General features: G+C 43.4%; 1 protein-coding gene across 1 annotated transcript in view; it reads left to right on the top strand.

The window, feature by feature from the left end:
- The window catches only part of PLXNA2 (plexin A2), a gene marked incomplete at its 5' end in the record, with an annotated part of 171766 nt that overhangs the window by 113921 nt on the left and 44216 nt on the right, over positions 1–13629 (top strand). The window contains 3 exons of the mRNA XM_080926315.1: positions 1305–1505; positions 3458–3554; positions 6404–6594. Of these exons, the coding sequence (XP_080782441.1) occupies positions 1305–1505; positions 3458–3554; positions 6404–6594 (489 nt within the window). The remainder of the gene's footprint in view (positions 1–1304; positions 1506–3457; positions 3555–6403; positions 6595–13629) is intronic.

Here is a 13629-nt window from a genome sequence, read left to right as displayed (position 1 = left end):
TATGTTGAGGTAGAGCAGGGCCAAGAAGAAGATGGCAGTGGTCAAAAGGAGTTAGTCTTTGATAGGGAGAAAAGCATGTGCAAAGGCTCAGATATGTTATCTGTATGAGAGATGGCATGCTAGAACTATGTATTCAATATGTCTAGACCATGATATACAAAACCAAACAGATTTACAAGTAGGGACCAGAGTATGATAGACCTGCAACTGAAATCTGAAAAAAAAGAAGAAGAAATTGTGTCTGCCTACACAAAGAAGCTGGCCACTTCTGTAGATCTACAGTAGAGTTTGTGATTATCTAACACCCTATGATGGCTTCTGGTATCCAGTATCTTCTTGGATACTGTCCACACCTTGCAGAAAGTCCAGCAGTTTTTGTACTTAGGCAGCAAATACAAGCAGTAATTTCTACATGCCTTGTAGGTACATGAGGCCCTATACAATCCCCAAATCCTTTCGGGAAGTAGTGTCCACTGGACAGAGAATGTGGAGCCCTTGCAAGAACTCCCTGGAGATTAGATGTTTCCATGTGAAGAGTTTCCACATCTGTCCTGTAGGGGGCAGGGCAGGCAACAAGACTCAGCTGCAGGAGGACAAAGTCCATAATCAGGGTGATAGTGGACCTCTGCCTTCAGACAAAACTGAGTAAAACTGACCTCTTCCATCTCTCTTATTTCCTTCTCATGGCCCCTCCCTACTACAATTCCCCATTTGGGTTTTGTTTTCCAAAACAGCATATCATTCACACATGGTAATGAAATGAGATAAAAAGCCAGAGCAAGTATTTAGAGAATAGCTGGGGGAGTGGAGAGGTGGGCACTTGATCCCCCTCCTGGAAAGCTGGAAAGCCTGGCTCAGCTGGAACTGAGAAGCTGAAGCTGTTGATAACAGCTGCCTCAGGCACCAGACAATGTAAAAAGCCAAGGGGCTAGGGAACCAGATAAAACCAGAGGTGGGGTGCCTGAGCTGGGGACATGAACCCATGAAGGCTCTTTTATTTAGTCTCCAGAGATAAAACTCACAGTTTGCCATACTGGTGTTTGAAAGTAAACACCTAAATTGTAACACACACCCAAAGATTAGGATGGGCTTGAGGAATGATGTTGACAATATTAAAGCCCAGCAGGAGGAAAAGATTTCATCCTCCCCACTGAGTCAACATGTCTCTTAAATAAGGTATAGCTCTTCTCATGGGCAACCCACCCATGGGCAATCCACCAGGAAACAGGAAGCTCCTATCCTGGCTCAGGTAAGGAGCGAACTCTGAGTTGAGGACTAATGGAGCGCCCTGCTTGCTCCCTTAGGATTGTCCCCAGCTCGTGCCCACGGAGGAGATTCTGATCCCAGTTGGAGAAGTGAAACCAATCACCCTTAAGGCCCGAAACCTGCCCCAACCCCAGTCTGGCCAGAGAGGCTACGAGTGTGTGCTCAACATTCAAGGGGCTGTCCACCGGGTCCCTGCCCTGCGTTTCAACAGTTCCAGTGTGCAATGCCAAAACAGCTCGGTAAGCAGCTCACAGAGATGATAATGTCACGTCACAAGCAGCATCTATATTACCAGAGACAGAAAAACCTGCAAGAATCCTGAGCCATTGAGCCATGGTCTCAAAGGAGTGATCTCCCAAGAGAATGTTAGTGATAGAAGTTGAGATTTAGAGGAACCTTCTGAAGTTAAAGAACACAGCTTTGCCATTGGGAAAACTTCTGCCAAAAAGATTCAAACCCCACCCAGCACCCTATCCACATTCAATATGTGAGGAGAGCATCTCTAAGATGGGGATGGGGTGGGAGAAAAGGAAGGAGATATTTTAGGAGCATTTTAGGAGACAAAAGGGTTAAACCTGCCCAGAATGGTGGACAGAAAGCAGAAGGTGTTTAATTATAATTTCAGCCCAGAGAAGATCTTTTTATCTGCCAACTCCCTGTCTCTGACTGTGGGGGGTCAGCTCAGAGATGAAGGGCTTGACAAAGGTGTTGAGGAAAGCTAATTCGCCTGAGAGAGATAAAGAGAATCTGGGCCTCTTATCAGGGAGCTGTCAGATTCTGGGGTCACAAGCATTTGATAGAATTTGTAATCGGTGCCAAGTGCACAGGAAGCCAGACTGAGAAAGAGAGCACAATAAAGGAAGAAGGCAGGGAAGGCTGGGCAGGAGGGCCATGGTAACATGCTCTCCAGAGCTACGACCATGGCTAGAAATGGGCAGGCATAAAGAGGGACTTCCCAGGAGACTTAGTGAAGCACCCTGGGAACTGGGCTACCTAAGAGGCCAGAAAGGGTTTGAAAGTCCTCTGTGAGGTCAGAATAGGAGACTTGGCCCCTAATGGGGGCATTCTTTTTCTACTGTGCTAGGAGAGACCCAGGAAGACATGAGCCCTTTTTTTCTTAGACACTAATCCAGGTAAAACTTATCTGCAGAAGGAGAGGAGGAGGCTGGGGAGATAGCATAATCAGTGGAGTGCCTGCCACCCAATCATAAAGACCTGAATTTGGATCCCCATACCCACATAAAAGTGCTAGTCACAAAGATTCACAACTGTGAGCCCAGTGCTGGGTATGGAATGGTGAAAGATCACTGGATCCTATTGGGCAGTGAGTGTAACAAGATCTATGAACTCTAACCCAATCTCAGGAAGTAAAGAGAATGATTAAGGAAGATGCCGAGCCTCCACCTCTGGCCTCCACATGCATATCTGAACACACATATATATGCATAGATAGATAGATAGATAGATAGATAGATAGATAGATAGATAGATAGATAGATATGCACATATGCACAAAAAAAGCATCAAAACCACCTCACATATAACTAAGAATTAGTCCAACCAACTACTCCACAACTGTTGCCACATGCCCTATTATAGGTACTAGGTCTGAAAGATCAATAAAGACATTAACTTTGTGTCCCTAAATACATGGACTCTGGAGAAAATAAATGCAAGCACTAAAAAAGGCATTGTAGTTCTTAGAAAATGCCATAGTAAAGACAGAAAATGACAATATAAAGAGTACAAAGCTAGGAGAAGCAGGGGAGATGTGTGTGCTGGGGAGGGGGGGCAGGGAGTTGTTTACTAGCCAGGATATCAGAAAGGACACAAGGAGGATAAAAGAGAGCAAAACTCAATGAACAAGGGTAAGCTCAAAGGTTGGCTGTTGTAGGGAGAATGCAGCATTCCTTTTGAGTTACAGACTCAACCAATATACAGAGAGGGGCTTCAGCAAGTGTATTTAGAGCTGATGGATTCAGCAGGAGAAAGAGTTGGAGATCTGAGCCTTTTCAGATTTCAGAAAAAAATTCAATGCTAAGCCAGAGGCTTAGGCTGGTTCCTGGTGGCTTTATTGACTAGAAATCAGGTGGTGTAGGGTCGCCTTAGGCAGCATGAGGAGTTGCTTTGTACTCTGGCTTCCTGTGACAGAGAGCCTTGAGAGATCTGTACTCCTAACGTGTCCCCGCAGTACCAGTATGATGGGATGGACATCAGCAACTTGGCCGTGGACTTTGCTGTGGTATGGAATGGCAACTTCATTATTGACAACCCTCAGGACCTGAAAGGTAAGCGACTGCTTCCTGGTGCAAGTTTCATCTTTTCATGACCTTGGGAAAGGATGGGGTTGGAGAGATCAGAGCAGGCTGCTGCTGTGCCTTGAATAGCACACTCCCTCTGCCTGCAGAGTTCTTTGGAGACTCCTAAAGCAACATTTGAAGCTATCAAAGGAGTCCTGTTGGGAGCCCTGTTTTATTACAGCCAGAGAATCCTCCAGGTGGCTGTCCATTCATCTGTATTGTTCTCTGGTTCCTGGCGACTTTGAAGTATCTAGGGAAGCTAACCTAGGAGAACAGTAGACAGAGTGTCCTGAAAGCTTCACTGGAAATGAAGATAGTGCTTTCACTCAGGCTCCCCTTCCCATGTTCTAAGCCCTGGTCTCTATCCAGCACAAAGAAGGCTTGTAAGTCTATGCTCTAGTCCCGAGACCAGTGGGGAATTGACATGCTAACTCAGGTTCTCGTCCAGAGCAGAGAAGCTTAGAAAGTGGGGTTAGGTTAGAATGAGAGGGAAATCCTGAGGCTCTTGCCCTCTAAGCTCACATTGCACTCATTCAGAAAGCAGGTCCTGACAGGTCCACCCTCAGGGCAGCCATTCAGAATGACCCAACTCCTGACACTTATCATATAAGGCACTCATTACACAATTGACTTGAAATAGTTTTTATTACTTATCTCAGTAACTCTAAACTGTCCTGTTATTACTCCCATCCTATCGATGGTGAAGCTGAGTCATATTGTAAGTACTGAGATAGTCTGATTTTAGAGCTGGAGTGCATATTAGTACACACACAGCAGGAAGCAGTTAAGGGGAAAGAGTAGGTTCTGTAGGTGCTTCAGTGTCTATGGAATACAGGTTCTTGTCCCAGGTACACCATTACAGTCAATGCAGCCTAGACTGCAAGAAAGACAAACTACTTCACAAAGTAGTTTGTGTTTACTTGTTCTTAGGCTAGTTTTCTTTTTTTTTTCATCACTAGAAGATAGATATTTTCCTTGCCAAATTAGATCAGTTAAATCCCAGAGGTTGCACCTAGAACCTGAAGGAAAATGGCTCTCAGGTCCAAAGTGGTACATCAGACTTTTCTGCTATCTACAAGGCTCTATTGGTACACAAGTAGCCTAGGCTTACCTCCCTACTTGTGTCTACCAGATCCTCAACGTCAGAGAAAGCTGTACAGGAGTTGGATTCAGTGGGCCACTGGGTTTAAGTACCCATGTTCTCAAACTCAGTAAACCAAGTTTCATTGTTGGTACCATGAAAGTTCAGACTAATAGTGGCACCTCTGTCTTCACACATCCTACATCCTGCTGTGTTTACACAGGCTCTAGAAGGGAAGCCCACTGCCAAGGGTCTTCCTGAGGATCTAAGGAGCTCATGATTAAAGACTTTATGATTCAGATTTGCAAATTCTTTACAAGTACTTGTTCAGTTTCAGATTCCATTTGCCTATCCTGTGCCTTGGAGACCACAGGTATAAGAGTATTTAGGACTTAAAGTGCTGAATAGTCTGGGCAGCTAGGATAGGGAAATTAGACAGAACAGGGGTGTGATAGGATGCTATGAAAAGTGTCTCTCCCCTTGGGCATACACCTGACCTCCAGCAGAGGCACACATGCAAGTCACAAAAGCCCTGGACAACTTGGCTGGGAAAGATGAAATGTGACTTTTTGAGTCATTGCTAATTTTCCACCATTATTTCCAGGAACCTTCAGGATAACCACATCAAATGTCATAGCATTTACACATTAACCACAGATATCTAAATCACCTCTAAATGACTTACAACATATAGTTGTATATAAATGTGGAGAAGACAGTTGTTACATGCTAGCTATTCAGTCGTGATAACAAAGTATCAGTCTGTACGTGGACAGATGTAACTACTTGGAGAAGCTTAATCCATCAGCTGCTAATATTCATCTGGAGAATTTACTTGGACCTCTGAATTCTCAGTACTAGCAAGAACAGGCTAAACCCAGAGCTCACAACACAACTACACTTTATGGCTTGTTCCTCTAGGGCCTCCAAGTTAATTCGAGAAAAATCAAAGCAAAATGCTTACAGAATCTGTCAGGAACTAGTTTGTCCTCTCTGGAAATAAATTCGTCTACACTGATATGAATAAGGTAGTGTTACTCTTTACTTGCTACTATGCCTTGTACTTCAGCCACTTAGCTGACTTTGTCACCAGACCCACACAATTTCCAGGGTGCCAGTGAAACTCCTGTCCTCTCAGGACCCAACAGCAGCGGCACAGGAAGCTTGAGACCAGTACCCACAGTAAGCCAGGAAAGTTACTACATCTTTTTGTGCTTTATTTGGTTTTGCCTGCAATGAAGAAACGAGCCCATGTCTCTCATTTGTGAGAGATATCTCAAGAGAACTGTTAGGGTTCAAAGAAAAAATAATAGGTGTGTATATATAGATATATAGATATATAGATATATAGATATATAGATATATAGATATATAGCATCTAATATATCACAGGCACTGCTGAGTACTCACTGTATAACATCTCTTTCAAGACTCCCCACAACTATTATTTCCATGATAAATATAGGTAAGCAAAATTTGGAGAGGTTAAATACTTTGTCACACTTCTAGGAAGTAGACAAGACACAATTAAAACATGGATCTGATTTAGTCCAGGAGCAGAAACACTTAACTCATAATTTTCTGCTCTGTGTCTATCTGACTGCTTAGGCACCCTATTCACTATCCATGCTTTGCTCTTGCCGGGGTACTGGCCCCAGTGTTGTCTATGGTTGGGGCAGATCTGTTGCACCTACAAACAGAAGGTAATGTGGTAAGCTTCTGCAATCCTATCTGTGATGGTCTCCTTTCTTTGCAGTACATCTCTACAAGTGTGCAGCCCAGCGGGAAAGCTGTGGTCTCTGCCTCAAGGCTGACCACAAGTTTGAGTGTGGGTGGTGCAGTGGTGAACACAGATGTACCCTCCATCAGCACTGCCCCAGCACTTCTAGCCCCTGGCTCGACTGGTCCAGCCACAATGTCAAGTGCTCCAACCCCCAAATCACAGAGGTAAGTCTCCAGCTTCCAAAAGAGAAGGGGACATGCCAGGGATATAGGATAAACTTAGGGATGAGTTCCTGGACAGGGAACATCTGATGAAGAGATAGAAGGTCTTGTGTGTATGGACTAGGAACAGGCATAAGTGGCAGGAATATGTTCCTTGCTCTGCCTTAGCCCCACTGCATGGCTGGGCTGACTGAGCCAGGTAGATAAGACATTGACTCCTTGGTGAAGGAACATTTCAGAAAGCAGCTTTAGTTTTTCTCAGCAGAGGTGCTATCTGGGAACTATAAGTTGTTCAGAAGTGCAAACCTGGAAACTGAAGAAGCAGAGAGACCATATGTTAGCTTCGTGCTATTTCTCAGTGTTTTGCCTCGGTCCCAATTTGTCTTGTGCATTTTCGTGGGAATAAATAAAGTAATTGTTATACTAGGGAAATGATGTTACAACACAGCCAATTGCACAGGGGGATGAATCAGTGATTCAGAGAGAAGAACAACTGCGTGGGTGTGAGTGATCTGGAGAGGCAGAGTTGTGTCTAACTCGGCTTGCTGTCAACTGCTCCCCAATCAATAACTGTCAATTTCATTTTAATCTAAATTGTGCACTCTCTATTAAGAACAAAGGCCTAGGCAGGTGGCGTGGCAGTCTGCAAAACTCTTGATTTCAGAGAGAAACTATTTGTGTCCTCATCTTTCCTAAGCTGGTGCACTGCCCCTCCCTCTGCATCATTTTCCCCAAAGCCATTCCTGTGTCATGGAATATTGGAGAATTTACTGAATTCCTTTCTGACCCAATCAGATCCTCAGTTCAGCTTAAGGGGAAACAGAAACCCCAGGAACCAAGGGCTGTTGTAACCTTCAGATAGACTGTTTGAACAGAGAGCAGATATTGTATTTATCATGCTTGGCTTTGGTGTATTTAATTCTTATAGCAACTGTGAAAAGTTAAATTTTCTCAGATCCATTTCACAGAGGAGAAAATGAGGCTCAAATTCACACAGCAGGTTAGAGGCCATACTCACATTTAAGCTCAGACTTCATATTAAAGTTATTTAAGAATTCTCCATGATTTTGCATATTGCATATTCCATAGTACAATATATTAACTAAGGTGAAACTCCACTTGCTGTATACTACAATATACAGTAAGTATATGATATAATATATAAACAATATACAATGAGTACATTGTAGTATACAATAAGTGGAGTTTCACCTTAATTAATATCCATTCCATTGCTAGTATAAATCAGATAGATGTGACCCCTTCATGTGAGGGGGTTCTGTGTCAAGTGTTCCAACTCCCAAATAACCAAGGTGAGACCCCAAAGTTCCCGAGTACCAGTTGAACACAAGACCGTGAGAAGGAAGTACACATGTGTCTGTGGAGAAGGGTGCAGCTCATGAGGAGGGGAGGGAATTGCTGCATCATGGTACTATCTGTAACAGGATCAACTCACACAAGTGTAGACCCTGCCCCCAAACAGAGAGTGGCTTTAGTACTAGCTTACATTCAGATGTGGACAGTGACCATGCCTGCTGGCTTTCTCAATGGAAGAGGATGTTGTAAAGAATGCTGACATACTGTCATGAGTTAGCCTTTGCCCTCATGCAGCTAACATCTTAAAAACCTTGAAGCGCTGTGCCTTAGCTGTTCTCGTGGGTTTTGGCAACTTCTGGCCTGAAAACTTATATTGTTTCGTGTTTTGCAATATGTCTTTTTGCTACGGTTGTCAGTCTCTGTGCCTGTCAATACCCGTGGTGTCTGGAGCTTAAATCAGGAGAAATTCTGTCATCCGCACTTCCTACCTCTACAGGCTCTGGGACTGCAAAGCCTGGTGTCTGTCTGCTCTCAGCCTGGCTGGAGCTCTATAAGCCCCAAGGCAAGCTGCTCAGAGGGAAGCCTCTGCCTCCACCACCCACCCTGTTCACAGACTGAGGACTGACAGGCTGCTGGCTTCACAGAGGACACCCAAATTACAGGAGGCTAATTAACCTCCTGAGGTAATTAGGCTATAATTGATTTTTCCAATGAATGTATCAGCAACAGAAGGTGTTCTGAGGCTCCTAAGGGTAATTTTCATATTGAGGATGTTGAGATATAAAAGGATTTCTTGGGAAGAGAGACACCTGTGCTGTGCTCCAAACCCATTCAGGCACATCGGTCTAGACAGGACATGTGGCAGGAAATACCCAGGCCTGGATAATCACTATTATCTGTCCTATTTTCTTTGATGTTGTATCTCTTACCTTCATCCAGACTCTCCTTCATCTGTAAGTTGTTTTCTGCTTCTTCTAACTGGCCACTTATGAAATAATTTCAAGTTTATAAAACAGATACAAAAATAGTACAAAGAACATTCATATCCTCTTTACCCAGGTTTTCCAAAGTTACCATCTTAAAGAAGCATAATGTAATTATCAGTTAATGTTGATCCATTAATGTCGTCCAGCATACATACTATATTAGCATTTTCCCAATTGTCACAATGATATCTTTTTCTGGTGTGAAATCCAGGGTAAAGTAGAACCTGGGATCCAGTGTGCTGTTTCATGATGGCATTGTTTTGTCCCTTTTGTCTTTTAATCCACAGTCCTAATAATGACCTTCATGGTACTAAAGAGTTATTTTTGTTGTGCTGTGTTTTATGTCATCCATGTCCCTCAGTTTGGGTATATCAAATGTCTTCTTGCAGACAAATACTTTGGGTAAGAACCATTAAAAGAAAAAGAACATAGAAACCAACCCAAGGGAGATTCGAAGGAATGAGTCTGGTGGTTCTTGATGATGAGACAGACAAACATTTCATAGGAAAGGAGATGCATCTTCATATTAGAATCCCAGCTAATAAATATAGAAAGAATTGTAGAAAAAGAAAAATCACAATTTTAATATGCACAGCTGTAACTGTTCCAAGCAAGGATGGTCTTCAGATACAAAGATGAGGTGAAAGCTGAAGAGAAAGCTAATACTTATACAATCTTCAGCTATCTTCCCATAAGATCATTAATCATAATAGAAACAATAGTAGCTTCTTGGTGGAGAAAACTGACCAATCCTCTCCCTACCTCAACTATACAGTCTTCGCATCACCAAAACAACCTTGAAGACCTTCTGATACTCCCCTGAAAGAGTACAACCTCTTTTCTGTGGCATTAGTTTTACAGCAATAATTTTTAAACTAATCCTTAAGAGGAATCAACTCATTTTTTTCAACTTTATTGTATAATCCCTTTGTGCTGGCAAAACTTTTTTGGGGGAATCTCATAATTATGACACTTCTATGTATTGATAGTCTTTACACTTCATCTCCCTTATCTTCAGAATATATGTTGTCCTTAGTACCAGTCAGAGCAGCCAACATATGCCACTAACTCTATGATTTTTCTTAATGGTGCTTGGGAAAGTCAATAGTTTGCCCAGAGTCACACATCTTGTTAACAGTGATACAGACATTGAAAACTAGGGCTCTTTGTCATTGGAGGCAGATGGTCTCTTTTACTCATGTACTGTCCCACTTTACTCCATCCCAAAGCACTTCTGTGCCTAGCATCACACTCTCTTGGAAGACACCAGCAGGTATCTGTCCGACTCACTGAACACTCCAACACCCTTTGAAATAAATCTTAAAGTTACCTGTGCTTAATCATCTTCCTACACATAATCAGGTTCAACCACATTTCCATGGGTAAAGGAAAAGTTCGAGAATTTGGGGGTACGTGTGAGCATAAGGCAACCACATTTTTTTCCTTCAGGCATCGTCTTTTCTTTAATGCCTACCCCAAGTGTTATGTGACATGGAGTTGTTTTCACTCTTTGTCCACCAATGCAATCGTGGAAGAAGTCAATCTTCAGTCCTCTGGGTTGAGATCTGACCTCTAAGGCATCTCCGTCTGGCAGCAGAACCCAGATGGTATGCATCTGTAGGCTAGGGCAGAGATCAGGCTAAACAAGGCTCAGATGTTTTGAGAAACGAAAGGGAATCACAGAGGTGGTGCCCCAGGCAGTGACTAGAAACCTACTACACTTCAATGTTCCCATGGGTTCCCTACCCATATTCTGCATGACGCATTTCCCACCAAGGATATACTGACCCTGGCAATTTCTCCACTGACCACTATATAAATTTCACTTATTTTCAACCTCAGTAATTTCTCACTAGTTTTTGCTTATGGAAGAGAGATTCTGTTTATCTGGGGCACATGTAACTGGGATAGGAAAAAAGTACAGAACAGTATATGTTTCCCTCCAAAATTAAGGATAAATAATTTTTGATGTTGTACTAGTTTGAGGGTAGATCCGTTCTGTTTCTCTGCTTTAGAATAATTGTGAGGAGATTGCTCAGAATCTCTCAGATGCTAATGCATTTACAGAACTGCGTGAGAAGCTAGGGCAGTTGTACGTATTTAGACAAACAGCTGCACCACATATTTTTAAGAAAGACAAAAATTCACCTGCCCAGGGCTGGAGTAACTCACTGGAAAGTTCCCAATAAAGAAGTCAGCCAACTTTCCTGAGAAACCAGCCAGCACTCTGATCTCCTGTTCATTTATTTGCAGGCCTCATTAATATAACATCACTGCAACAAACAGCTAACGGGGATGGTGTCAGGATGAATAATGGAGTCACTCTGCTGAGATAACAATTAGGTTTTGAATGTACTATCAGCTACGACAGCACTGGCGAGGAGTCACCTGAGGCAGAGAGCTGGCACCATTGAAACCATAGATTCCTGCAGAGCTCCCTAGTCAGCTCTAGTGATTGTGGAGAGTGTGTACTCATGTACACATACACAACACACAAACACAAGCATGCATATATGTATAAACGCATTTTCGTACCATGCACATGTGCACACAAACACTAGGAAGTTGGAAAGGCACATGATCATGTGCTATCAGGGAACTCAGTGTTTAGGTGTGTTTGGAAGTCAGAATAGAATGGAAGCTTGCATGTGCACAGTGGTATCATCATCAGTGGCATACTATTCTACAGGAAGGGAACAAGGATTAGGAAGGAAAGCTGGCAGGGTACCAATACATGTCCATCTGTCTGCTCCTAGAGCACAATTTCTGGTACAGAGCATCTAATACATGGTTGGGGGTACTTCTTCTTCCCATGAGGAAGTTCTGGTGTCAGTCTCTCCTTTCTCTTGCAACCTCAGAAGTGGATATTTATACCATGGAGACCATAGCAAGGGCTGCACAGGTCACAAAGAGGCACCATCCAATGCCACAAGGCAGGATGTGCACTTGAATCAAGTCCCTGCCAAGAGCATTGCCCATCTGCATAGGAAGCTCATAAAAAGCAAAGCCATTTTTCCTTCAGCCCTAAGCTAACCTGGTCTCTGTATGAATTTCTTAGTTCTTAGATGGTGATAAGAAAAATAAAAGCTACATGCAATGCTGATTGATAGTTCTTATTGAGCCCATTTTAAAGATAGAAGGTTATGAGCAGTGATAACTTTCTTAATGTTGTTGAAACATCAGTGTTCTGTTTAACTCTCAGGTGCTTGGCCCTAGAGCACCACATTTGACCTGGGTATCATCATCCTTGCTACTTCTTTGAAGATAGCTTAGGCAAATATTATTCTGTCTAGAAACAGAAGGAACAAAAAGAGCTAAAACTAAGTTCTAGCCTCTGCTAAGATGGGAAGAAAGCCAGAAGTTCTGCTCTCGATATAATTTTGGGAGGCCAGGCATACATGGGTAGAGACGATAAGGAAAGCCAAATTAAGTGTATGGACAGGGAGAAGGAAGGTGGATGGTGGGAAACACAGAAAGGAGGAGAGAGCAGAAGGAAAGACAGTGAACACCAAAGCCAACAATGGGGCACCCAGTAAACAGGGAGGCATAGCCTCAGCCAAGAGAAAGAGGCTGGCTAGTGCTGAACAAAGGGACCAGAGAGACTAAGGCAGGAACTCCTAGCTGGTGACTTGATCTCTGCAGGGTTAGGGACAGCTCACTCAGACGGTGTACCGTAGAGACTAAATGCACACATTAGATAGATCCACTGCACTCTGTCATTCTGTGTACAATGGGACACTGCTCCATGCCTGTGAAATGGGAATGATACCACTGCTGCTCCGGTAACTTGTTTTGAGCCCCAAATAGGATAGAATATATAAAACTCGAGGTGCAATCTGTCTCATTCTGAACACTCCATAAGTAAAGAAAGAGCAAATATTATTATCAGAGAAATCTCCCATCCCCTGGAGATGATGGACTCTTTCTATCTTCTCCTTGTCCCTATAAGCAGTAGACAGTCTTAAAGAAAACAGTGTTTCTAGCTTGCAAGTCAAGCTTTGGGACTCTCTCATCATGATTCTCTGACTCTGAGGAAGACCCAAACTTTGCCTCTCCAAGGCTCTACCCAGGTCCTTCCTGGGTCTATCATTGCATGAAGCCAGCCTAATCACTTTTCCCCAGGCTGCCAAGCCCCTAGGACCTCCAGCAACTCTCTGCTTCTTCACGCAGCCCTTTAGATCCCCAGCTGTAATTAATCAGCTGCATCTGCTCCTGCCCTTGAGCAGCTTTGTGGCACAGTTCCCTCGAAATGTTCAATTAGTGGTTTCGAGAATGAGGGCAGTTGTAGCATTGCTGTGCCGCTTTCCAGGTCATGGCACCCACAAAGGGAAACAAACAGGACAGAGTTCAAAAAGGAAACAAACTGAGCTGAAGTGCCCCTAGGGTGCTCACCAGGGCTCCCTTTGACGGACAGCTGTCGAGGTGGGATCTGAGCATATAGAGAAGTGGATCTCCGAACCAAAGGTTTCCAAAGCCTTGGAGGCTCGAGAAGGGGGAAAAAAATAAGAAGTCTCCCATTAGTCATCTACTGTCAGCCTATGAGCTGTGCCCCAAACATGTAGTGTTCTTTTACATCTTTCTGTCTCCATTATCCTGGCTTAGTATGTGTTAATCAACAGGTGTATGGCAGGAGCTTTGAGAAGCCACTTCATGTTTGAGAGAGTCTAGCTAGCGCTTATTGTGATTAGACTAAGTTCTAAAATGTTTCCCTGAGATCCTGCAAAGCACAAGCTAC

Source organism: Micromys minutus, assembly GCF_963924665.1.
Source record: "Micromys minutus genome assembly, chromosome: 1".
In the NCBI taxonomy this organism is placed as follows: Eukaryota; Metazoa; Chordata; class Mammalia; order Rodentia; family Muridae; genus Micromys; species Micromys minutus.
The sequence above is the reverse complement of the archived record's forward strand: the minus strand, read 5'-3'. Positions and strand labels throughout refer to the sequence as shown.